The following is a 27231-nucleotide window of genomic DNA, read 5'->3' as shown; positions in this document are numbered from 1 at the left end:
GCAACCTTGGCACAACAAGGATATAATAGAATCAGATTTTATTCCTCATGGATAGTTCAATGAAATCGTGTTGATCAAGAAGCTCAAACCCAATGTTCACCAGAATCTGACAGAGTCATCCAAGTTATCATAACCTGAATACCATTGGATTATAAATACCTTCTGGGAGCGGAGACAGCCAGATCTGTGAGGGACACACTGTACTGGTACACTGGCCTGAGTTTGAAAAACAATCAGGGGTAACGTCTCAGGAAAATGGTAACTTCATTGGTTGAAAGGTAACTGCTATTTTGAATGACCTAAGTTGCTTTCAGATTAAAGGAAATGAAAAGAAATATTTTACAGATCATGAAACTAAAGAACAATTGAAAACTTTTTAAAAATTAAAAACTAATTAAATAAAGTAGGGATATAGGAGGAAAGCTGCTTAAATGGGTCTTGTTTATTTTTACTGGGATGTTTATGACTGCATTGTTAGAAGAAAAACTGGTTAGCAGATCAGGCAACGTAAATTCTTTTGTTTGCAGTTTGGAGCTGCAGTTTGAGTCTTTAGTTTTACAAGGGACATCAAGCTAAAAAGAAGTCTCTCCCTGGTTTCAGAAATTCTGCTGGTCATCTGCAGATTCCCCCTTTCTGAAGGGGGGGAATCTGCTATTGGTGGCTTGCCTAGAGTCCCTGCTGTTTTGGGAAGATGTTCTGACTTCATCCAAAGGATTCAATTCCAGTATCACGTGAGCATTAGTCTATGCCGTATTAAATCTGTTTGAAGGGTCTTGTTTATGGGATTGATTTGATTGGGGCAGCTCCTATATTCATTCAGGGTTATATATCATCATGGTTGTTTTGGTGTTGTTTCTATTTGATAGAAAGTATTTCTAATTTTCTTACTTTGCAAGTTAACTATATTCTTAAATAAGCTTTGTTTGATAAAAGCTCCCTTGTCAGTCATTTGAATCATACTGAAGTGCAACCTTTCATACTTATCCTAGCCAAATTCAAGATGCAAAACCTGTGATCCTCACAGGCTTCATAAAACACTTTGGTAGTTCAGAGTTTGGTACTTTCACAATTTCTGACCAGAACCATAACAAAGGGAAACTAGAAATGTTAGCCTAGCCAGCGACGCCCAGAGACCGTAAATGAATTAACCTCATATGTGCCTGACTCCTACATGACAACTGGTAGCCACAACCTTAATTCCCATTGTCAACTTTTAGCAACTCTGATACCAGCTTTCCTAACCTTAAGATGAGCATAAGATGAGTGTGTTGGGTTTTGTGGTGTAATGGTGAGCCCTCTGGACTCTGAATCCAACGATCCCAGTTCAAATCTTGGCGAAGCCTTGTTTGGGGCCGGCACGGGGTGGCAGAGTGGTTAGCACTGCTGCCTCACAGCACCAAGGACCCGGTTCAATTCCACTGTCTGTGTGGAGCTTGCACATTCTCCCTGTTTGTGTGGCTTTTCGCCAGGTGCTCTGGTTGCCTCCCACAGTCCAAAGATCTGCTGGTTAGGTGCATTGAACATGCTAAATTGTCCCTCAGTGTACCCAAACAGGTGCTGGAGTGTGGCGACTAGAGGTTTTTCACCGTAATTTTGTAAGTCTACTGGTGACTGATAAATAAACTTTACTTTATAAAGGCAAAATACTGCAGATACTGGAATCTGAAACAAGAACAGAAAATGCTGGGTAATCTCAGTATGAGATTTTCCAGTGCTTTCTGTTTTTTGCTTAAAATAATCTTAAGCAAAAAGAAACACGAAAAACGTTTCTTTTAAAACAAGTTATGATTTAACCTGATTATCAAAACTTACAGAGAATAACACTCTAAATATAAATAAATACATACACATTCGGGGCGGATGGGACTGCTTTAAAGATAATCCTTTCAGTGTTTGGCAAAGGTGCAAATTAGCGCTCCGAAGAGGGGCTCCTGCTGTTGCTATAGTAACGCCCAACTCAGCTCCCCCTTGCCGGATATCCGTTTGCCGCCTTGGATTCTGGGTGTTGTAGTTCTCCTGGGAAGAGGCTCAACGGTGTCAGGTAGAGACACGTGACCGAACGGCCTACATCTCCCAGCGACCTTTGCGTGGCGACCGGCTGTTTCGTTAGTGAGAGAGTGGGAGAGAGAAACATTAACTTTATGTTTCCTATTTCTATTTTGACATGTCTTACTCGGTTGTGAGAAAACCCAGGGTGATCCAGACGAGGACTCGGGCGATAGTGGGGGATGGTGATCACGATGAGAATAGGGCAATGGGCACAGATGAGTTGGAAGGGCAAAGGGTCCCAGCTAAAGGTAGGGGTCCAGATGTGGCTAAAGGTACACATACAGGTAAGGGTACAACTATAAGTACAGGTAAGAACATAGGTGAAATCACAGATAAGGAGACAACTGTAAGGTCAGATAAGAATATAGGTAAAAGCACAGTTAAGGATACAGCAGGTATACATAAAGGCAGCAGCACTGTCATGCGGAGAAATGTGGCCACCCATCACAAATCACCTCAAAAAACTACACGCAAGTAAGCAATCTGTTTTGAGTAGAAATTTATTATTGCAGTTCTATAAGACAGCAACTACCACTTGCATCTGGTGGCACAGCACTGTTGCCTCATAGTGCAGGGACTTGGGTTTGATTCCTGGCTTGGGTAACTATCTGTGTGGAGTCTGCACGTTCTCTCCGTGTCTGCATGGGTTTCCTCTGGGTGCTCTACTTTTCTCCCACACTCTCAAAGATGTGCTGGTTGGGTGCATTGGCCATGCTAAATTCTCCTTACGTGTACCCGAGAAGGTGCCAGAGTGTGGCGAGTGACAGATATTCACAGTAACTTCATTGTAGTGTTAACATAAGCCTACTTGTGAAACTAATAAATAAAACTAAAAAAAAACTCAAAGTGCCTTTTAGCGTAGCAACATATTCCAAGATTCCAAATTATAGCTGCATACAGAATTTTTCTGAAAACTTCTTTTGGCTAATGTGATAAAATAAGAAGAGATGTTGCAGAATTTTAAAATTGTGAATTTTATTATGATGTTGAACAATAAATTGAACTATCTTGCAATAAAAGTGCTATTCAGGATCTCCCAAAGCACTTGAACCCACAAAGTACTTTTGCAATGTAGCGACAGATGTAATGTAGGAAATGTAACAGGAAATTTCTGCACTGCAAGTTCCCACAAAGTTTCATGGTGACTAGTTGTAGTGACAGTGATTCAGGGATAAATATTAATGAGGATACTGCAGAGAACATTCCTGCTGTTTTGAACTAGAACCACAATTCCTAATCTGTTAACCTTAATAGTAATCTCCTAACCTGAAGTGATTTTGGGAGACATTATTTGAGATAATAGTGAAAATACCAAACTCCTGACTCCCAAACTCTAAATCACTAGGTGTTGATAACTCAGGGCTCGCTGTGATATCAATTTTTATTGTGATGTCATTAATAATTTAAGTCAATCATCACTATTCAAAATGATGTAGGCTTTGTAGTCTTTAATTTTCCAACTTGGAATTTTTTCCAGTTATGGTGCGTATTCTGTAACTGTACCAGATCAGAAGAAGTGGAGTGATTTACAGAAAAGTAAGTGTATTGTTTTTATTTTTCACCTTTGTAGTTTACGTTGTGATGTATTTTGAATTCCTGGCTGAGAGCAAGTTATCAGCTAGTTCTTGGATATTGAGTAACTCCCACTAGAGAGATTCCCTGTTGTTTTTATTGTTGTAGGAAATCCATAAATGACAGAATCCGATTAATTGTAATATCTATTTTAAATTTCTGTGAAAGGTAAGTCAAGAGTTTACTAAAGTAGTGCCTAATTATTGAAATTTTTAGAACTTCTGCCACTGATAGTTTAATTCATGTTCCTGCAAAACGTCTTGGTGTGCTGAGATATAGCAATTCTGGAAGGTGTGCATTCACAAGTAGACTTTGGAAAAACATTTAAAATAAATCTTCCCAGCCATTGTAGTTTGTTCTCTGGGAAAATAATTTATTCATCTGCTGTCAGTGGGTAAATTTGTTGCCCTCACATACAACGCTTGTCCAAATAAATACATTTCTCCATCTCATTGTAGGAAGAGCCCTTAGCCTCCAGTATTGATCTATTTTTCTGTTTTAAAAATGTTTAGAAAGGTACAGAACAACAATGTGCACAGTAAAACAATAAACTAATTGAAAATTTTGTTCCATAGGAGTAATTAGTGTTATTAAAAGATTATACAACACTTGTATTTATATCGTGCTTTTTGTTAAGAAAGTAAGGGTAGTTTTATAGGATTTAGTTTTAAGTAGCTTTAATGTAGTGTTTCTCTGTAAGGAAGGTTAGATTCCTGCTGGACCAAGTTGTTTGTATGTGTTGGGATTGGCTTTCAATTCAAATTGTGCTTCTATTGTGCTTAGGTTATGGCGCGAAAAGTAAACAAAAGCTTAGCAGAAGCAGGAGGTTGTTGCTTAGCAACCAGAGCCCTTTTAAGATAGGAAGGTGTTTTGGATTTAGTTTTGGCTGAATTTATTGACAGTTGGTTTAGAATGATGGAGAGGGAATATCTCTCTCAACGTTACTAGATGAAAATCATACCATGGATTCGTCGTCATTGTCTTCATCGATGATCACTTGCTAATGAGTTTGATTGTCCACCAAAGAAACTCCATGGCTGATGAGCCCAGTTTTAGAGCCGCATCTGCGCACTTGGCAGATGTTTCTAAGAGGTGGGTTCAGTCTAGATCGCGGATATTCCTTTCTCAAGCCCCTTTTCCAGGCATTGTCTTGTCATCTGGTGTCCTTGAAGAATTGTGTCCCTTCGATCAGGAGGCTCCTCCAAGTAGATCTTTTCTGAGCGAGGATCTCCCAGTCTATGTTGCATTTCTTGAGGTAAGCCTTCAGGATGTCTTTAAAGTGCTTCCTTTGCTCCTCTTGTTTGGGAGCCTTCCTGGAGCTGGGTGAAGAAGATTTGCTTTGGCAGTTGGGCTCTGACATTCTAAGCACATGGCCGGCCTGGCAGAGTTAGTTTTAGATGATCATGGCTTTGATGCTGGTACTCTTCCTTCAAGGACGCTAATGATAGTATGCCTGCTCTCCCAGCTGATGTGGCGAATTCATCTTGGACAGCATTGTAGTACCTCTTCAGGACCTTGAAGTGGGGTCTGTACGTTGTTCAAGTTTCTGAGCTGTATGGAAGCGTTGGGAGGATGACTGTCTTGTACACAAGGATCTTCTTGTCAGCACGAGTGTCGTGGTCGTCAAAGACTCTCGTCCATGGGTGTCCAAAGGCGGCACTTGTTGTTGGATCTCCGCTTCAATGTCTGCCTTAAATAAGAACATAAGAAATAGGAGCAGGAGTAGACCATCTAGCCCCTCGAGCCTGCCCCGCCATTCAATAAGATCATGGCTGATCTGTCGTGGCTCAGTTCCACTTTCCCGCCCTCTCCCCATAACCCTTAATCCCCTCGCTTATCAAAAACCCATCAACCCGCGTCTTAAAAATATTTAGCGAGGCAGCCTCCACCACCTCAACGGGCAGAGAATTCCAGAGATTCACCACCCTTTGAGTGAAGAAGTTCCTCCTCAACTCCGTTCTAAACCACCCCCCCTTTATCTTGAGGCTGTGCCCCCTAGTCCTACTGTCCTTTCTGAGCGGGAAGAGTCTCTCCACCACTATCCTATCCATCCCATTCATCATCTTATATGTCTCAATGAGATCTCCCCTCATTCTTCTAAACTCCAACAAGTACAAGCCCAGTTTATTCAGCCTCTCCTCATAGCTCAACCCCCTCAACTCCGGCTAATGCGAGGTGGCCCCCCAGATAGGGGAAATGTTCCACATTTGGGAAGGTTTCACCATTGGTCAAGATGGAGGGAGAGATGGGGCAGGTTGATAAATAACTTGAGTCATCTTGAGACTGAGGCTGAGACTGATTCTTTGGTATGCTCCTGGGAAGGGGTCAAGTATGGCTGACCACTTTGGACAAGTTCACTTACCTAGGCAGCATTGCTGTGTTCATATTAATTGTTAGATGGATGTCAGAATCACCACGGCCAGTGTGTCCTTTGGAAGATTTCACTGTTCAATTTGTTGAGCCTAAAAACCAAGTCCAAGGTCTACTGAACAGTTGCGTTCCCCACTCTTATCTACCGAGTGAGATCTGGACTGTCTACCAGCGACACACAAAATCAATTGCTTTCACCTTTGCTGCCTCTGCAAGCTCCTCAATGTCAAGTGGCAAAACCCAGTCCCAGACACAGGATCCTCAGGGGAACTGGTATGGTTAGCATCTTCACAATGTTACAATAGAAACTGCTCTGATGAGCTGGACATGTTACCTGAATGCCTGACAACTGGCTCTATAACCAAATATTCTATGGTAAACTGTAGCCTCCCATGGCAGCCAGAAGAAATGCTTCAAGGATACCCTGAAATCCTCCCTCAAGGACTTTAAAATTGATGGGGAGACCCATGCTGAGGATTGCTCAGCCTGGCATAGTGCAATTGACAAAGCCTCATCAGCAATGTACAGTGTCAGCCCAAAATAAATGCAGGGCATGCAAAAACCATGAGAACAGTGTCCCCAACACCCTGCCATCCTCATTTTCCTGCCCTCAGTGCACTAGAAACTTTTGTGTCAAGATAAGACTCATCTACCACCTCTGCACCCACACAACTCAATGGCTGAATGACAAATTAAGATTGTTCGTCCTTCAGAAGACCATGTGTGTATGTATTCAGTACCTCGGTACTGTGCTGAATTGACAACTTACCTTGTATTTTCAAATCATTTTTTCTCAAAAAATCTTAAATGAAATGAAAAGCAGTTGCTGTAGCTTTAGAACTGCGTGACAATATAAAAAATGTTTCCTATTGGTCAATTTTCTCACTTTGCGTATTTGAGTTTGAATGTTCTTGTAATTGTACGTGTACAGAAAAAGTGTATAGTAAATGTTTTTGCTTTCAAAGAAAGCTTCCAAAATGTTGGAGTTCATGCCTTCTTTCCAGATATTCATATACTTTCCATTCTTTTTTGTGGTAATTTTGAAATGAGTTGAACATGACTTACCAGCAGTAGGTCCACGTGCACTCTGTGAATGGCCAGTTTTGCTATCTTTCATAAAACATCAAGTAGAAGTTGTATTAATGGGTGCCTGATAATAATGGTAACTTGATATCTGTTTGGATCTCTGGAGCTGAAGATGATGCTTCACAAAAAATGAATGAATTAAAGTCTCAGGTTTATTTCATAATAACATTGGAAATGTTTCTGACATCTAGCACAGGAAATGTTACACCAGAAGAATATGTACTTGCCTCAGATGGTGGAACTGCCATGGCAGCATTGCCGCAATCTATATGCAAAATAAGCAGAGGTTATTCATGAAGGCTCTGCCTTCTCAACCTTGCCCCTTTCCTGAAGTGTGCTAATCCTCAAGTTAAATCACCACCAGTCAGCTCTCCCCCTCAAAGGGGAGAGCAGTCTATGATCATCTGAGACCATGACAACCTTACCTTTTACGTAGAATAAATTCTGTCAAGGTAGAACATACTTGAGGGAAGGGATGACTTGAGATCTGTATGTTTTGATGCTGGCTTACTGTTGATGAGACCTTCACCATTAGTGACAAGCAGGCAATCTAAGATAAACAGCATTGCTCTTTTCAGAGTTAATGGAAACTAATTTGTTTGCTGTCTGGATCGAGCATTTGAACTTTGAGGTTAGGTTAGTTAACACAGGTGGCGTGATCTTACCTGCCATTCATGCCACACTTCTGCTACAACAAAGTCGGGGAATTTGCCGGCCAGTCAAACCTCCATTCACTGCAGTGGGATGGGAAAATCCCACCGGCGAGAATGGTGGTAAGATTCTGGCCAGGAAGTCTTTTGAGCTGAACTAAAAGTCACTCGTTTTGTCTTGTAGCATTCCCATTGTGGAGTGAAAGCTTCAGCATTTATACTTGTGTCCAATTTGTTTTACTTAACTTCCATTTAGAAGCAAGTGCAGAGTTGGCTGCTTTGGAAAAGTTGAAATGCCGGCATATTGGGCATGTTTCTATCACTCCAAGCACTGTTGGTGAGTGAAACATTATCACAAAGTCTAATTTTTAAAACCAAACCAAGGTATTTAATTAACTCACAATTGTCTGAATTTTTAAATGTAACACATATTCTAAAGCTTTAAAGAAAATATGTCCAAAAAAAATCTTGGATATGGGCACCACTAACGAGGCTCCGTGGTGAACTGACCTCTTGAACCACTGCAGTCCATGTGGTGCTTTTTGTTTCCATAGCAATGTTTATATTTCTTGCTAGGCTATTTCAGAGGGAAATTCATTGATATGAGATCAGACTGATCAAATTCCTGTATCATTTGATTTTTGCAACAACTTGACAAATTCATGGTTACTTTTACTATTACTTATACTGAAATCAGTGTCACAAACTGCCATAGTGATATTTGAACCCATGTCATAGAGGTTTACAGCATGAAAATAGGCTCTTCGGCCCAACCTGTCCATGCCACCCTTTTTTTTAATCACCAAGTTAGTCTCAATTGCCTGCATTTGGCCCATATCCCTCTAAAGCCATCTTACCCATGTAACTGTCTAAACGCCTTTTAAAAGACAAAATTGTACCTGTTTCTACTTATACTTCTGGCAGCTTGTTCCAGACACCCACCACCCTCTGTGTGAACAAATTGCCCCTCAGGACTCTTTTGTATCTTTCCCCTCTCACCTTAAACCTATGCCCTCCAGTTTTAGACTCCTCTACCTTTGGGAAAAGGCTTGACTATCTAGCTGATATGTGCCCCTCATTAGGATTATTAGTACAGTGATATAACCTCTACCTCGAAGTTAACATATACTGGGAGTTTTATAACTTGTATGGAACAAAATATGAAGATGTCTCCAATTTCTTTAACTGACAAGTATGAGCAATTGAGGGAACAGCAGACTAAATCTTAAATGTTTAATCCGAACCAGAGAAAATGCTTTTCTGGGAGTGGCTAAATTTTATGGTGGACACGTGGAATTTTGATTTTTTTTAAGGAGGTACGCTGACACAAGACGAAGTTAGAAGAAGGCAGCAACAGGACTTAAATCAGGCTAAAATGGCACAGGTAAAAATATTTAACATTTTATGTAGCACAATTCAGCAAATTTGTGAAGAGATTATTGAACTGATGTAATTATGCTTATATTTGTAGAAACTATTGCCAATGTAGAGGGATAGTTTCATAAGAATGCAAGAAGGGTTATTGGCCTTTTATTAACTCTGGTGGCAGTGGGATGGGACATTGGAGAATTGCTGCAGAAATGCTTGGATGTTATTGATGGACCTTCAACTGTCAGTGACTGAAATCCTCCTTCCATCATGATGTCAGAAGTGGGAATGTTCACTGGTGATTCATGATTCCTCAGACACTGAAGCAGTCTGAGTCCAAATGCAGCAACAGCTGGACAATATTCAGGCTTGAGCTGATAAGCAGCAAGTAACATTCACACCACACAAATGCCAGGCAATGACCATCTCCAACAAAATAATCCAATCACTGTATGCCCCACTATGAACATTCTTGAAGTTACCATTGACCATAAACTGAACTGAATCAGCCATATAAATACTGTGGCTACTGGAGCAGGTGAGACCTGGGAATTCTGCAGAGAGTAACTCACCACCTGACTCCCGGAAGCTCATCCATCAACTGTGGGCACAAATTAGGAGTGTGATGGAGTATTCTCCACTTACCTGAATGAGTACAGCTCTGACAAGGAGCTGGATATCATTCAGGACAAAGCAACCCACATGATTCGCACCCCATCCACCACCTAAACACTCACTCCATCCACCATTCGTATGCAGTGGCAATAGTGTTAATATCTGCAAGATGCACTGCAACAAATCACCAGGGCTCCTTTGACAGCACTTTTCAAACCTGTGACTTTTACTACGTAGAAAAACAAGGGCAGCAGATGCATGGGAACACCACCACCTGCAAGTTCTCTCCAAGTCACACAATCACAGAATTGTTAGGACCCAGAAGGAGGCTATTTGGCCCATCCTGTCTGCACCGGCTCTCCAAATGAGGATCATGACTTTGTGCCATTCCCCTGCACATTGATCCAGGTAATCATCTAATGAGTCTCTTGAATGCCTCAACTGCACCTGTCTCCACCACAGTGAAGGCAGTTCATTCCAGACTTGAACCACTCAATGACTCATTGTGTGAAAAAGGTTTTTTGCCACACTACCCTGACTTTGAACTATGTTGTCTCTCCTTCATGTTGCTGGTCCAAAACCTTGAAACTCCCCCTCCCAACAGCACTCTGGGTTTTCCTGCAACACGTGGACAGCAGCAGTTCAAGGAAGCATCTCACTTCCACCTCCAGGGCAACGGGAATGGGCGATAAATGCTGGCCTAGTCAGTGATGCTCAAATCCAATGAACAATTTTAAAAGTAGCCTGATTTTGATTTTTTTTCTTTCTGCCTTTCCATTGGTGAGGAAACTATATATCCAATGAGCTAGAGGACAAAAACAAGGGTTCTCTTGTTAGATCCCCAATTAAAGGCATGCTCTGGGTTGTGATGGCTGATCGTTCACAAGGCTGGTGTCCAACACAGAAAATTAGGAAAGTATCTAGTGTAAGACTCAAAATTGGAACCAGCTGCCATGTAATAATGGCAGGGAATAGGACATGTGTAGAGCTTGTCATCCAACCCTTTGTCTCCTAGGTTTGAATTTAACGAATTGGAAATGTGTTAACATTTGGTTCTCGCATGTCCAAAGTCTGAAATTCTCTCTTCTTTTCATCAGCCTGAACTAAGTGGACAGCAAAACCCAAAGAATTAAAAATGAACTGAATCCATGGATTTTGCATTCCTGATTCAAGACATACTACCAAATATGCATAGAATCTTAAAACCAATCAACCAATGAAGACATAACCATTGATGTAATGCAGAGCAATGTTTTCTTTTACCAGCTATCTTTGAAGCCACTCTATCTCTTTGTGGGGGACGGGGGGGGAACTTGAATTAATGTATTCCCTTTATGACTTGCCTTGACTTTCAGGAAAAAGTTGCTCAAAAAAGTTATTGTGAAAAACCAAGCTATGTCGTTTGCTTGTTATGTTATTGCCTGAAGGAATAGTATTTTTTCTGTCTTCTATATAAAGTCATGTATCCTGTTATACTCAGTAGTTTGCATTTTCAGTTTAAAGCTGCTTGAAGAAAAAATGTGCTTTAACCTTGAACGATGTTGTGACTAGAATTCCTAACACATTCTTTTTTTAACGTAAGTTTCAAATTTGACAACAAAACTGTGTTTAAACTTCCCAGAAAATGGACTAAGCAAAATAAGTTTGTGCACTTTTGTAAAATTATTTCATCAGTACAACTTAAAGCTTCACAGAGACTCACCAACAGAGTCATGTGCTAATTAATAGCAAAGTAAACTGATCAGTCAAGTTTTTAATGTTGCACTACAATCCCTTTTTGTTATAAATGGAAATATTATCTGTTTACTTTGGCTTTTGTTCTCCTTTGTGTCCTGCTAGGGACGCTTAGAAGTATTCTAGGGCAGACCTTTACACATAACGTACCTTCTGTGCTGTAAGGAGTGGCACCATCAAATATGCATCATCTTGATATGTCTCCTAGTCATAATTACACTTTAACAAAATGTTAGTTAATTTAACACAGTAGAGTTTGCACTGACTGTTTAATGTTACACTGTGTTTCCATCCAAGATTCTTGATGCTATCCTTGCTGAAGTTGATCCAGAATCATTGATAATGTTGTCAACATGTAACAAAAAAAATACAGTTGCATACCCCTGGGGACAGACCTTAATTCTACTGCTAAGCAACATCGTAACACCACTGATACTTGTCCTTGAAATGTACGTATCCACATAATGTTTAATCTGATTCCCTGACTAAATTTAGGTTAAACTGGAATCTGTTGTGAATAAGGTAAGCTGCAAGAAAGTCTTTTTCGTGTAAGAAATGTTTTCTGTGCTATAAATGCTTTTGTAAATAACAAAGTCATTTCTAAAATTGTTACTTCTGAAGCCAAACTGAAATCATTGGCACTCACTCACCTTCTTTCCCCAAGCTGTAGCTCTGTATAAACACTAATGCTAATCCAACAGCAATAGTGTGGTTTCATATGGGTCAAATAGAAAACTTGAGTCAAGATTTTTGAAAGTTACAGCCCAGAAAAGTAAAGTTCAAACTGCAGAAAAAAATATAATTTCAGATTGAAAGCAGGAGTTACCACATAATAAAGAAAACTGGAAATGTTTGAAATTTGAAACAGATACAGTGACTGCTTTCTCTTTGGGCTGAGATTTTTGTCACACGGTATGACATCTGCCAGATGCCACTATTAAATGGAATGCAGTAGTGGTGCATGTAAATGCTATTTTAACTTTACTTGGGACAGAATGATTATTGCTTGGCCATTGGTTTAATTAAAAATGAACAGGGTTTTAACCAAATGGAAATATACTTTGTGGTGGCCATTTGATAGTGCAGATTAAAGAATTGTTTCCCTAAATTCCCACTTCTTCCAAATTGAGTTCCTTATCTCAGCAGCACTGCTCAGAGTAGAAGAGAACGAGTGTAACATTGCTTGAGGAAAGCAGTAATTTTCATGGGAAAGCATCACAGAGATGGCTACACTGGATTAGTTTCACCATGTAAACCTATTTTAAACATACTTCTAAAACTTGGTAAATATTGTACTTTGAAAGCTTTTTGTATATTCCAGATGTTTTAGTTATCATAGTCAACTCAATTTCTTAACAAATGATATTGAAAAAAAACTTTTTTTGAAATAACTGAGTGAATGGGTACAATCAGTAAGGATAGACAACAACACCTCCTCCATGATCATCCTCAACACTGGTGCCCCACAAGGCTGTATTCTCAATCCCCTACTATACTCTTTATACACCTCTCACCAAGTTCCCCTCCAATTTGATTTTCAAGTTTGCTGATGACCACCGTAGTGGGTCGGATCTCGAACAATGACGAGATAGAGTACAGAAATGGGATACAGAATCTGGTGAACTGGTGTGGCAACAATAATCTCTCCCTCAATGTCAACAAAACGAAGGAGATAGTCATCGACTTCAGGAAGCACAAAGGAGAACGTGCCCCTGTCTACATCAATGGGGACGAAGTAGAAAGAGAGCTTCAAGGTTTTAGGTGTCCAGATCACCAACAACCTGTCCTGATCCCCCCATGCTGACACTATAGATAAGAAAGCCCACCAATGTCTCTACTTTCTCAGAAGACTAAAGAAATTTGGCATGTCAGCGACGACTCTCAGAACTTTTATAGATGCACCATGGAAAGCATTCATTCTGGTTGTATCACAGCTTGGTATGGCTACTGATCTGCCCAAGACTGCAATGATTTACAAAGGATCATGAATGTAGCCAAATTCATCTTGTAAGCCAGCCTCCTATCCATTGACTCCGTCTACAATTCCTACTGCTTCTGCAAAGCAACCAGCATAATTAAGGACTCCACACACCCCAAACATTCTCTCTTCCACTTTCTTCCTTCAGGACAAAGACGCAAGAGTCTGAGGTCACGCACCAACTGACTCAAGAACAACTTCTTCCCTGCTGCTGTCAGATTTTGAATGGACTTACCTCGCATTAAATTGATCTTTCTTTGCACCCTAGCTATGACTGTAACACTACATTCTGCACTCTCTTGTTTCCTTCTCTATGAACAGTATGCTTTGTATAGTGTGCAAGAAACAATACTTTTCACAGTGTGTTAATACATGTGACAATAATAAATCAAATCAAATCAAAGCAGTTCCTTCACTCAAGGGATTAGCAAACATTCATAGCTCATCAACCAATAATTTGCCCAACCAATAATTTGACAGATCAGCTATGATCTTATTGAATGGCGGGGCAAGCTCGAGGGGCTAGATGGCCTACTCCTGCTCCTATTTCTTATGTTCTTATTATGTTCTTAAGTTTAAACATTTGCACTCTGAAAATATTGGATAGGAAAGAAAATACTCTGCTCTTAAAAGCCATGAGAGTAATGTTACAGTGACTTATATAATTCAATTTCTAATGCTGCCCAGCTTCACTTTGGTTCTTGCTGGAAGACTTTTGGATGTTGATTGCCAGTGTACTTTTTATAACTTGCTGCATTAATGGCCTTGCACTAGATTGCAGTAAAACTATGGATTCACCACAAACTGTTTTCCTACAATAAGTCATGTTTCATGTAAAAAGGCTGAAGGCATTTCACAGGAACTTTATAAAACAAACTTAGATTGAGTCTTATAAGTAATATTACAGCAGATAGCCAAAAGCTCAGTCAGAGAGGATTTGAAAGAAGGAAAGTGAGATGGAGATATTTAGGGAGGAATTCCAGAGTTCAAGACCGAGGCAGCTGAAGGCACAGCCACCAGTAATGGAGCAATTAAATCAAGGATGCTCAATACTTCAAAATTAGAGGAGTGCAGATATCTCTGATGGTTGCGGAACGGTGGAAATTACAGAGGTAGCAAAAGATGAGACCGTGAATGAATTTAAAAACATGGATGAGAATTTTAAAAGCTGGTTTCCTGCACATACCGTATCCTGGGGCCTTTCTCCTTGGTAGTACTGGTCAAGGATACAACTATAAGCCTTTTGGAGCTTATTTTTGCAAACTGCCATGCCCTATAGCAATTCTCCGTGTCAGGAATGGAGGCTTGTAAAATTACTTCTGAAGTTTGGCACCATTGTCTTGTGAAAGAATGTTATAAGCTGCCCTCTCACTTCTTGTTTCTAAAGCTTTTGCTGAATTAATTGAATCCAAATGGCAACTTTCTTATTTTGCAGTCTTTTGCTTGAGGTGGAGTGAATTAATTTGTCTATTTCTTTAAAAAGCTAAGGAAGCAAGAATGCTTACAACCTTGAAGTTTTACTTTTTGATGCACATTACGGAGTTCTTCTTAAGGATTCCAGAGGTCTGCAAAGCACTACACTGAGCAGCTCTCTGCACGGGAGAAATACAACAGATGACAAATGTTTGAGGAATTTAAACATCACTATTATTTGCAATTGATGCACTTTAGCCAAAGGCTGTGATACTTCCATTACTGTGTGTGCTTGCTAATCACTGGTAGTGCTATTATGTGGCCAGAATCCTACGGCCATTCATGCCAGCAGAATTTTCCCATCCCGCTGCAGTGAGTGGAGGTTAGGCTGGGTGCCAAATTCTCTGACCTTGCTGCAGTGGGAGTGTGACGTGAATGACTAGTACATCTCATTTCTCCCAACACTTCCACTGCCACACTGAACAGAAAGTTACAGGTCCAACACCAAGTAGCATGTTATTTCTATTGGCATAAGTTACAGAGTGTTAGAGGTTTACAGCAGGGAAACAGGCCCTTTGACCCAAATTGCCCATGCCGCTCAGTTTTGACCACTGAGCTAATCCCAATTGTGCACATTTGGCCCATGTCCCCCTATACCCATTTTACCCATGTAACTGTCTAAATGCTTTTTAAAAGACAAAATTGTACCCACCTCTACTACTACCTATCAACTTGTTCCAAACATTTACCACCCACTGTGTGGAAAAAATTACCTCTCTGGACCCTTTAGTATCTCTCCCTTCTCATCTTAAACCTATGCCCTCTAGTTTTAGACTCCCCTACTTTGGGAAAAGATGTTGACTATCTACCTTATCTATACCCCTCATTATTTTATAAACCTCAATAAGATCACCCCTAAGCCTCCTATGTTCTAGGGTAAAAAGTCCCAATCTATCCAGCCTCTCCTTATAACACAAACCATCGGGTCCTGGTAACATCCAATCTTTTCTGTACTCTTTCTAGTTGCTAACATACATTTTATTTTAAATTCTAGCCCAGATACTTTGTATTCCAGTCTAAAAGTAGGCCAGAGGTACATCTTTGAATTTCACAAAGCTTTAGACAAAACTCTGCTTTCAAAAACTGCTTGTGGGTTTAAGGAAATCCCTTATTCCTCCTGTTAAATTCCCTCTTGTGGATCAGATAGGTTCAATTGTCATTTCAGCTGGGGTTGATTCGGGATCTGTCTCCTTGCCCTATCCAGGGTGGCACCATAGTTTGGACCTGACTTCAGATGGAGAGCTGAGGAATAATGGAATGCAACAGTTTAAGGGATCTTTCAGGAGAGCACTGAGACAGAAGGTGTTGACAAGCTAAAGGAGGAGTCATTGAGACATCTGACCAACTGCTTATTCAATGTACTATGTGTTAAGTAGCGTCTTATAGGAGGAGAGAGATGGAATGATAATGAGATTTGGGGAGGGAACTTCAGAGCTTGGTGCCGAAATGGCAAAAGGCACGGCAGCTAATTGTAGAACAAAGGCGGTGGAGAATGTACAAGAGGCCTAAGCTACAGTAACACCATATTTGTGGAGGTTTTTAGAGCTGGAGGAGGTTATGGAGATAGGGAGGATCAAGGCCATGGAGGGATTTAAACATGAGTATGAGAATCTTAAAATCACGATAATTTTAAATCAGGAGCCAGTGTGCAGCAGGGTGTTGGCTGAATGGGACTTGGAGAAAGTTAGGATAAAGCCAGGCATTTGGATATGCTCAAGTTTCTGGCGTGTTATGGATAGGAGGACAACTCAGGGAGCATAAGAACTGTTAAATCTGAAGAGAACAATACAAACCAAATGATGATCTGGATTACCAAAGTTAGCAAATTTCAAGCCAAAGGACATAATTTCTAAAGCTGCACTTTAAACATTTAATTCTGCTGACAGAGACTAATCAAAACTCCAAATTTCTGGAAATGGTGCAGAGAACAGCATTGATGCTGACCCCTTGTGCCAGAGGAGTGAATTACAAGTAAATATTTGTAAAACTTGCATTTCAACCTAGGAAGATGAATAAGAGGACACATGTATACAACATCAGATGCAAAAAAAATTGATTCTGAAATTGTTCCAAATTAAAGCATAACAACAGATAAAGGGGCATTAATACAAACTATCAATTCAGGACTGATGTCATAACATACTTCTGACACCAGTGAGTGATTAGTAACTAGAATCGTCTTCTAGGTAGTGAAATAGAAGCAATAGTGCTGGAATCAGTCAAATGCTGGAATCAGTTAGATGCTTTAGAACATAGAACAGTACAGCACAGTACAGGCCCTTTGGCCCTCAATGTTGTACTGAGCTGTGCCCGAACCCAAGATCAAGCTATCCCACTCCCTATCATTCTGGTGCGTTCCATGTGTCTATCCAATAACCACTTGAATGTTCCTAAAGTGTCCGACTCCACTATCACAGCAGTCAGTGCATTCCACACCCCAACCACTTTCTGAGTAAAGAACCTATCTCCGACATCCCTCCTGTATCTCCCACCATGAACCTTAGTTATGCCCCCTAGTAACAGCTACATCCACCTGAGGAAGTAGTCTCTGAATGTCCACTCTATCTATTCCCCTCACCATGTTATAAACCTCTACTAAGTCGCCTCTCATCCTCCATTCTAAAGAGAAAAGTCCTAGCTCCCTCAAACTTTCCTCAAAAAACCTACACTCCAAATCAGGTGGCATCCTGGTAGGTCTCCTCTGCACTCTCTCCAATGCTTCCACATCCTTCTTTTAGTGAGGTGACCAGAACTGCGCACAATATTCCAAATGCAGTCCCACCAAGGTCCTGTACAGTTGCAGCATAATCCCACAGCTTTTAAACTCAATCCCCCTGTTAATAAACGTTAACACATCATAGGCCTTCTTCACAGCTCTATCGACCTGAGTGGCAACCTTCAGAAATCTGTGGATATGAACCCCAAGATCTCTCTGTTCCTCCACATTCCTCAGAACTTTGCTGTTGACCCTGTAATCTGCATTCAAATTTGTCCTACCAAAATGAATCACCTCACACTTATCAGAGTTAAACTCCGTCTGCCATTTTTCAGCCCAGCTCCACATCCTATCAATGTAGCCTACAACAGCCCCCCACCTCATTCACTACTCCACCAATCTTGGTGTCATCAGCAAATTTAGTGACCTACCCTTCAGCCCACTCCTCCAAGTCATTGATAAAAATCACAAATAGCAGAGGACCCAGTACTGATTCCTGTGGTACACCGCTGATAATTGTTTTCCAATCTGAGATTTTCCATCCACCACCATCCTCTGTCTTCCACGAGATAGCCAGTTATTTATCCAATCTGCCAAATTTCCCTGTATCCCACATCTCCTTACTTTCTTCATAAGCCTACCATGTGGAACCTTAACAAATGCCTTACTAAAATCCATGTATACGACATCAACTGCTCTACTTTCATCAACATACTTAGTTACCTCCTTAAAGAATTCAATCAAATTTGTGAGGCAAGATTTACCCTTCATGAATCTGTGCTGACTATCCCAGACTAAGCTGCATCTTTCCAAATGGTCATAAATCCTATCCCTCAGGGCCTTTTCCATTAACTTACCAACTACCGAAGTAAGACTAACTGGCCTATAATTATCAGGGTCATTCCTATTTCCTTTCTTGAATAGAGGAACAACATTCACCACTCTCCAGTCCTCTGGCAGTATCCCCGTGGACAGTGAGGACCCCAAGATCAAAGCCAAAGGCTCTGCAATTTCATCCCTTGCCTCCCAAAGAATCCTAGGATATATCCCATCTGGCCCAGGGGACTTATCAACCCTCAGGTTTTTCAAAATTGCTAATACATCTTTCCTCAGAACATCTACTTCCTCCATCCTATCAGCCTGTATCACACACACATCCTCAAAAACATAGCCCCTGTCCTTGGTGAACACTGAAGAAAAGTATTCATTTATCACCCCTCTAATTCTTCTGACTCCATGCACAAGTTCCCACAACTATCCTTGACTGGCCCTAACCTCACCCTGGTCATTCTTTTATTTCTCACATAAGAGTAAAAGCCTTGGGATTTTCCTTGATCCGACCCGCCAAGGACTTCTCATGCCCCCTCCTAACTCTCCTAAGCCCTTTCTTTTAGCTCATTCCTTGCTACCTCGTAATCCTCAAGCGACCCAACTGAACCTTGTTTTCTCATTCTTAAATAAGCTACCTTTTTCCTCTTGACAAGACGTTCAACTCCTTTGTGAACCATGGTTCCCTCACTCGGCCATTTCCTCCCTGACTGACAGGGACATACCTATCAAGGACACACAGTATTTGTTCCTTGAACAAGCTCCACTTTTCATTTGTGCCTTTACCTGACAGTTTCCTGGTCCCTGTAACCCCACCTATTTACCCCACTAGTGCTCCCTAACCTACACATCTTCAGATACTAAAGGGCAATTTACCATGTGGGATGAAACCCACACAGATACTGGGTAAACATGCAAAGTTCACAGAGACCCTCACCCAAGGCTGGAATCAAACCTGGTTCCCTGGGACTGTGAGGCAGCCGTGCTAACCACAATACCACCGTGCTGTCCGGAAAATCTTCTCACTCAGAAAATAAATATTTTCTGTCCCTCCCGCCAGGGGAATTGTAACAGGTGGGACATGGACCTTGGGGCAAGCAGTGCTGGAAAATCCCACCCATGAAGTTCTTCATATTCCACCCAGAACCTGGCATTATCCAACCAAATTAAATTTGTCATCTTTGGATATAAATTAGTTAAGCCAGGATGAAAAAAAATTGGGCAAAATAAAATGATGGCAACAAATGGTTAATACAGCAAGCACCTCCAATCAGCTAATGTCTAAAATTCTAACTTACTTGAAAAATAGTTCAGTTGGTAGCACTTGAGTTACATGAGCAGAAAGATCAAGACTGACACTCCAGTGCAGTACTGAGGAGGCTATTCTGTCATATATGTGATCTTTGGATGAGATCTTAAACCAAGGCCCTGTCTGCTTGCTCACGTGTAAGTAAAAGATCCCATGACGCTATTTTGTGGAAGAGAAGGGCAAATTATCCTTGGCATCCTGGTCAACATTCATCCCTCAATTAACATCATGAAGAATGGTCATTATCTTGTTGTTGTTTGTGGGAGTTCGCTGTGCACAAAGGGATGTGACTGTGCTTCAAAAGTACTTCATCAGCTGCAAAGTGCCTTAAGACATTTGGTGATCATGAAAAGTGTAATGTAAATAAAGGTTTTTTTTCTTTTACACTGATACCATGGGGCACTAGTTATCATGTTGAAAGTAGTTCAACAAACAACCAAAAACTAAACATTTGTAAGCGATATGTTGGCCTTGAATATTGACCCTAATTTATTTTGCAAAAGAGAAGCTCTCTGTTCGTACTTGTGGTAATAATGGTATCTTGTGGTATCGTGATATCAAACAATAGTCAATTAAGTTCCTAATATAATTCACAATTTTGAACTTATCAATGGTATTAGATGTGCAGTTTTGAATAAAGAAGTTCATATATTTATGTCTGTCTTCATTGTTGACTCTGGCGTGTGGCAACTCACTCCACTAGGGTATTATTATCATTCTGTGTTCAGTGCTTCAGCATGTAACTATGAAATACTTTGGACTGGGTATTTAAGATAGCTCAGATGTGAGATAATTTTAACATCTTATAAATGTAAATAAAGCTGACATAAGTTCAGTTCATTCCTCATGTATGAAGATCAGACTGATATCTTCTAATGTATATAAACTGAATATGGAAAAGTTTGGGAATACCTTCTGACTAATGGATGTGTCTTATAGCAAATTTCATAACAATACCCAAACTAAGCCTTCGGATAGCATCATTGTGAATTCTTCTGAAAAAAAGATACAGCAAGTTTTAAGGAATTCACTTAAGTAAAGGTTTACATCATATGCTTTAGACAAATACCATGTGATACTGAATTGAAGCTAAGTGTTAAATATAATCTTTTTAAAGTAACTAATTGCATGTTGTGCCACAGGATGGATTTTGTGGCTTTGGTGATGTGGTTTAGCAGTAACCCTGTAGGCAGAAACTCCCAGAGCTCATGGAATGTAGAAATCTCCACTCAATTAGGATGGGGGTGGGGGATGCAGAACGGCAGATTTGGCAGCAACTTTTGAGAAGAAGAACAGCATTGCTCCTCTGATAATAATGGGATAGGAGCTATAAGTACGTTTTACTGATTTAAAGCCTGGTTCATTTTGAACTCTTTGATGTAAATTTCCTCAGCATTTTATTATCTACAACAACTGAAAAAAACAAAATGAAACAATAAATGTAATTGTGCCTCTTAGTAACTGCCAGTGGTGGGAGATGCCTTCTTGGAGTGGAAGCTGCCTAAAATCTAGTAAAATAGTTATCCTTTAACCAGTGACATACCTTCCCAATGAAAAGTAAATGCTTCACATTCCTGCTGTCCTGCGTATCAACATTTTTGGTGCCCAAGTTGACTCAGTAGGATTGCCAGCTAGTGTCTAATGAGTAGACTGAATGCAATTTAAATGAGGATATGAAATAATGCACCAAAGGAATCTCATGACTGATAGCCAGAGTTAAACCACTGTATCACTGATAAGAAGGTAATTGCAAGTGTATTAATTTATCAAAATAAAAATACAAAATTCCAGTTTTAATTCAACAATACCTTTTCTGACTGAATTTCACAGGATGTGGATGTCACTGGTATGGTCAGCATTTGTTAACCATCTCCAGTTGCCCTTGGGAAAGTGGTGGTGAGCCACCTACTTGAACCATTGTGATCCATGTTATAGAATCACAGAGATTTACAGCATGGAAACAGGCCCTTCAGCTCAACTTGTCCATGCCATCTTTTTTTTAGCTAGCCCTAGTTGCCTGCTTTTGGCCCATATCTCTTGATACCCATCTTACCCATGTAACTGTTTAAACGCTTTTTAAAGACAAAATTGTACCCACCTCAACTACTACCTCAGACAGCTTAATCCAGGCACTCACCACGTTCTGTGTGAAAAAAAAAATGCCCCTCTGGACACTTTTGAACTTTTCCCCTCTCACCTTAAACCTATGCCCTCTAGTTTTAGACTACCCTACCTTTGGGAAAAGATATTGACTATCTAGCTGATCTATGCCCCTCATTATTTTGTAGACGCTATAAGATCACCCCTCAGCCTTCTATGCTTCGGAAAAAAAAGTCCCAGTCTATCCGACCTCTCCTTATAACTCAAACCATCAAGTCCCAGTAGCATCCTAATAAATCTTTTCTGCACCCTTTCTAGTTTAGTAATATCCTTTCTATAGTAGGGTGGCCAGAACTGTGTTGTAGGTACAGCCACAGTGCTGCTAGGAAGGGAGTTCCAGGATTTTGAAGTGAAGGAATGGTGATAAAGTTCCAATTCAGGAGACTGTGGGACTGGGGGAACTTGCACAAGATAGTGCTAAAGAACAAAGTATGGTACTTTGGAACACGTTCTTCGGCCCACCAAGCCTGCGCCAACACAGAGGTATGTTTTACCTATATATCATGCAGGAAACAATACTTTTCACTGTATCCTGATACATGCAACAATAATAAATCAAATCAAAACATGACACCTTTCTAAACTAAAGAACTTTTGCCTCTATGCAGTCTCCATCCCTCTATTCCCTGCTGATTGATGTATCTGTCAAGTCGCTTAAATGCTGCTACTGTATCTGCTTCTACCATCTCCTCTGGCAGTACATTCCAGTACTTGCCACCTTCTGTGTAAAAAAAAAACTTGCCTCTCACATCTCCTTTACCTTAAATGTCCCCCAGTAATTGACATTTCTACCTGGGAAAAAGAATCCAACTACCCATTCTATCCATGCCTCTCATAAGTTTGTGAACTTTGTCAGTTCTCCCCTCAGCCTCTGACGTTAAAGTGAAAATAAACCAAGTTTGTCCAACCTCTCCTCATGGCTAAAACCCTCCAAATCTGGCAACATCATGATAAACCTTTTCTGCACCCTCTCCAAAGCCTCCACATCCTTTTGGTAGTGTGGTGACCAGAACTGTATGCAATATTCCAAATGTGGCCTAACTAAAGTTCCATACAGTTGCAACATGACTTTCCAATTTTTTTACTCTATACCCCTGTGCATATATGCACTAGGAAGCCTAAGCCACCTCCACCATACAAACAGCCTACTATCAAGGCTTTCAAGTTCCACTTTTTTGCTTTAATTTATTGACCTTGTGCTGTGGTCAAGGTTGCCTTCAATAGTATAATACTGAATTCAGAGAAAACAAAAAAGATTGTTACTAAATTTCCCAGAGAACTGATTAACAGACTCAAAGAAAGCTGAGTCATACAACTGGAATGGATAGAGATAAATCTGTCAAGGTTGCAAGCCTACTAGACAAATTGTCTGAACAAACAACAAATAAAGAGGACCCTTGAAAAATGCAGATAACAGGAACTTGCCTTCCTTATTACAATTCAAGTGCTGGGACAAGGATGGAGTGAATATTAAGATTAAGTTTATTTATTGATGTCACAATGAGGGTTACATTAACACTGCAATGAGGTTATCCCCTAGTCACCTGTTCGGGTACACTGAGGAAGAATTTAGCATGGCCAATGCGCCTAATCAGTACATCTTTCAGACTGTGGGAGGAAACTGGAGTGCCCGGAGGAAACCCATGCAGACTTCGGGAAAACATATGAACTCCACACAGTGACCCAAGCCAGGAAATGAACTCGGGCTCCTAGCACTGTGAGACAGCAATGCAAACTACTGTGCCACCGTGCACCTCTATTTGATGAGAAGTTTGGCTTTGATCAAAACTAATTAAAATATGTCCATTGTCAGTCCCTCATATATGATGTCTAATTGAATGGCAAGTTAGAATGAATTTACATAAGACGACTAAATATTTTGATCAAATAATATTTTGGTTTGTGAACAATTTTTGCTTTGTTAATGTCAGATAGTGTGATCTATATTCATAGTCCTAGGGACAAAAGAAATTTTAGAAAGTTATAATTGGATATCATCAGCATGTAAATGGAGTTAACCTTATGTTTAGCTTTGATGTTATGACAGGTGGATTGTAGATCAGGAAAACAAGGGGCTCTGTGTGGGCCCCTCAGTGTGCTCTGAGATAGATTATTGAGGAAACCCAAAGATAAATAACCTAATTAGAAGGAGGAGATATTGATGAAGAGCTGCTGGCTGCACTGGGACAAGATGAATGGAACCAGTTATTGAAATTCCCATTGAGCTGGTCCAAAGACAACATATAATTGAAGAAGGTGTTGGGTAAACTTTCATGAATATTGCAGAGTGTAACAGCAGCAGGCAATTCAGCTCCATTTGATCGTGATGGGTCCTGTGATTGCGATGGATCTGTACCCCAATTCCAGTTGGCAATGTTGATTTCAATCTGGGGAATCCTGTCTATTGCCTCATGTTAATAGATGACGGTTGGTTGAGGACGGCTTCAAAGTGTTCAGCCCACCTTTGCAGGATCTGAGCCTTCTCTGTAATGAGAGTTGTAACATCTGTACTCAGCAGGTGGGAACTCCCGAGAGATTGAGGTCCATAGAGAGTGTTGAGGGCTTCATAGAACTGTTACAAGTTGTTTCTGTCAGCATATCCCTGTATTTCATCTGCCTTGGCGCTCAGCCAGGCATCCTGCATTTTATGCAGTTTATTCTGGACTGTCCTGTGAGCACTGATAAAAGCATTTTTCTTGGCAGCTGAAGATGGGTCGTTCTGACAGGCCCGATGAAGACAGTGCTTTTCAACAAGTAGAGCCTGTACCTCCTCATCATTCTCATCAAACCAATCATGCTGCTTGCGGGTGGAGGGCCCAAGCGTCTTCAACGCAGATGTATGGATAGCATCCCTGAAGCGTTCCCAGTCATCCTCGGCGCTGCCTACGAGGTGTAGGTCAGCAAGCTTGATTTCTAAGTCTTCAGCCAGTGCTGAAGCTATGCTGGGGTTCTTTAGCTTGGCCGCATTGATTCTTTTCATAACCTTGCTTCCTTGTGGTCACCTCTTGGGTCTGATGCGGAGCCTCATTTTGGAGACAATGAGCCTGTGATCTGTCCAGCAGTCAGCACCACGCATGGCCTTGGTTACTCTGACATCCTGTCTGTCTTTTCTCCTAACAATGACATAGTCGATAAAATGCCAATGCTTAGAGCAGGGGTGCATCCAGGAGGTCTTGTCCCGGGTAGGCAAATGGAAGGTTGTGTTGGTGATGAGGAGGTCGTGTGCTGCACGGAACTTCAATAAGAGTAGGCCATTACTGTTACACTTGCCCACTCCATGCCTCCCAATGACTCCCTGCCAGACTGCAGAGTCACACCCTACTCTTGCATTGAAATCGCCAAGCAAGATCAGCTTGTCGGTACTGCCCACTGCTGATAGTAGGGCATTTAGTTCTTCGTAGAACTTGTCTTTCATCTCATCCGGATTGTTCATTGTGGGGGCATAGGTGCTGATCAGGGTGGCTTGACTTCTGTTCTGTAGCGGAAGCTGTAATGTCATAAGCCGGTCCTTCACACCCTTGGGTGGACTATCAAGTTTCCGAACAAGGTGACTCCTGACAGCGAATCCAACTCCAGCATCATGACGCTCATCACAAGTTAGTGTGTGGTGGAATACTCCCCACTTGCCTGGATGAGCACGGATCCAACAACACTCGAGAAGCTTGACACCATTGAGGACAAAGCAGTCCAGTTCACTACCTTAAACATTCATTCATTCCACTACTGATGCAGAGTGGCAGCGGTGTGTACCATCTACAAGGTGCACTACAGCAACTCACCAATGTTCCTTTGACAGCACCTTCCAAACCTGCAAACTCTACCAACCGGAGGGACTATGGCAGTACCACAACTTGCAAGTTCCCTCCAAGCCACAGAGCGTCCTGACTTTAAACTATATTGTTGTTCCTTCACTGTCACTACATCAAAATTATTGAACTCCCTCTCCAACAGCACTGTCGGTATATTGCAGTAGTTCAAGAAGATGGCTTACATTGCCACCTTCTCAAGGGCAATTAGGGATGGGGAATAAATGCTTACCAAGCCAGCAATGCCCACATCTCTGAATGAATTAAAACAAATTTGAATTTGAGATGAGCATCTGGTCACATGTTTGTCCACTTTCACCTCTGTAACGTTATCTAGTTTTGCCCATGTCTCGTCTGATCTGCTGTTGAGAGTTTCATTCATGTCTGTACTTGGCTATTTCCAATACACTCCTGTCTGGCCTCTCATCATGCACTCTCAACAATTTTGAGCTCATCTAAAATCCTGTAATCATATCTTAATTTGCACCAAGTCCTGTTCACAGATCACCCTTGTTCTCACCAACACACAGTGGTTCTCAGTCTAGCAATATTTTGGTTTTAAAATACTCAGCTTTTTCTGAAACCTCTCCATGGTCTCACCACTTCCTGCCCTATAACCTCATCCAGTTATACAACACTCTGAGAATACTTTACTCCTCCAATTCTGGCCTTTTTCATATCCCCAATTTTAATTATTCCATCTTAACATTCAATGGCACTACCATTACTGAAACCCCCCATCATCGACAATCTGGTGGTTACCATTGTCCAGAAGCTCAATGGGACTAGCTACATAAATACTGTGGCTACAAGAGCAGGTCAGAGGCTGGGAACCCTGCAGCGAGTAACTCAGCAGATACCTGGGAACACTATCAACGGGAGGCTGCCCTCCAAGTCACTCACCATTCTGATTTGGAAATATGTCATCATTCCTTCACTGTCGCTGGGTCAAAATTCTGGAATTCCCTCTCTAACAGCACTGTGGATGTACCTAGGTAACATGGCTTGCAGCTGTTCCAAGACATCATCTCACCATCATCTTCAAGGGCAATTTGGGATGGACAATAAATGCTGCCTAGCCAACAACGCCCACATTCCATAAATAATTTAAAAAAGACATTTGTAGCTGTGCCCTCAGCTGCCGAGGCACTAACTTGAGAATTCTCTCCCTAAAGCTCTCCACCTCCTTGGAAATGTTTCTTAAAAACTATTTAATTGAACAAGCTGCATCTGTACTAACATCTCCTTTTATGTTTCGGTATCAATACTTGTTTGATAACACTTCTGTGAAGTGACTTAGGACGTTTTTACTACTTTAAAGATCCTATATAAATACTCATTGTTGTTACTTTTACTTTCCCTTTGATTACAAAACAGAAATGCGGAAAGAAGAGTTGGGGAGAATTTATTTTCACCAAGAGTATGGTTTGGATCTGGAACTCACTGCCTGAACATGGTGGAGGTAGAAAACTTCATGATTGCATTTAAAAAACAATTAGATGTGCACTTGAAGTGCT

At 41.0% G+C, this 27231-nt stretch overlaps 1 protein-coding gene across 1 annotated transcript; it reads left to right on the top strand.

The window, feature by feature from the left end:
- Nucleotides 1-2098: 2098 nt before the first annotated feature.
- Nucleotides 2099-12617, top strand: LOC145341568 (uncharacterized). The gene is made up of 5 exons (XM_080186543.1): nt 2099-2523; nt 3527-3585; nt 7984-8064; nt 9041-9111; nt 10808-12617. The coding sequence occupies exons 1-5, from the start codon at nt 2165-2167 to the stop codon at nt 10841-10843; spliced, it is 606 nt and encodes a 201-aa protein (XP_080042669.1). The 5' UTR covers nt 2099-2164; the 3' UTR covers nt 10844-12617.
- The last annotated feature ends 14614 nt before the right edge of the window (nt 12618-27231 follow it).

This window comes from Carcharhinus amblyrhynchos, chromosome 3 (assembly GCF_965287045.1).
Source record: "Carcharhinus amblyrhynchos chromosome 3, sCarAmb.v2.hapA, whole genome shotgun sequence".
Taxonomy (NCBI): Eukaryota; Metazoa; Chordata; class Chondrichthyes; order Carcharhiniformes; family Carcharhinidae; genus Carcharhinus; species Carcharhinus amblyrhynchos.
This window is presented reverse-complemented; position numbering and strand designations above follow the sequence as displayed.

What these genes read in the sequence shown, in the direction of transcription:
- LOC145341568 (XM_080186543.1), top strand. Translation starts at nt 2,165, where the DNA reads ATGTCTTACTCGGTTGTGAGAAAACCCAGGGTGATCCAGACGAGGACT. An exon ending in TATCACTCCAAGCACTGTTG is followed by an intron (nt 8,065 to 9,040) that starts GTGAGTGAAACA and finishes ATTTTTTTTAAG; the next exon opens with GAGGTACGCTGACACAAGAC. An exon ending in ATCAGGCTAAAATGGCACAG is followed by an intron (nt 9,112 to 10,807) that starts GTAAAAATATTT and finishes TCTTTTCATCAG; the next exon opens with CCTGAACTAAGTGGACAGCA.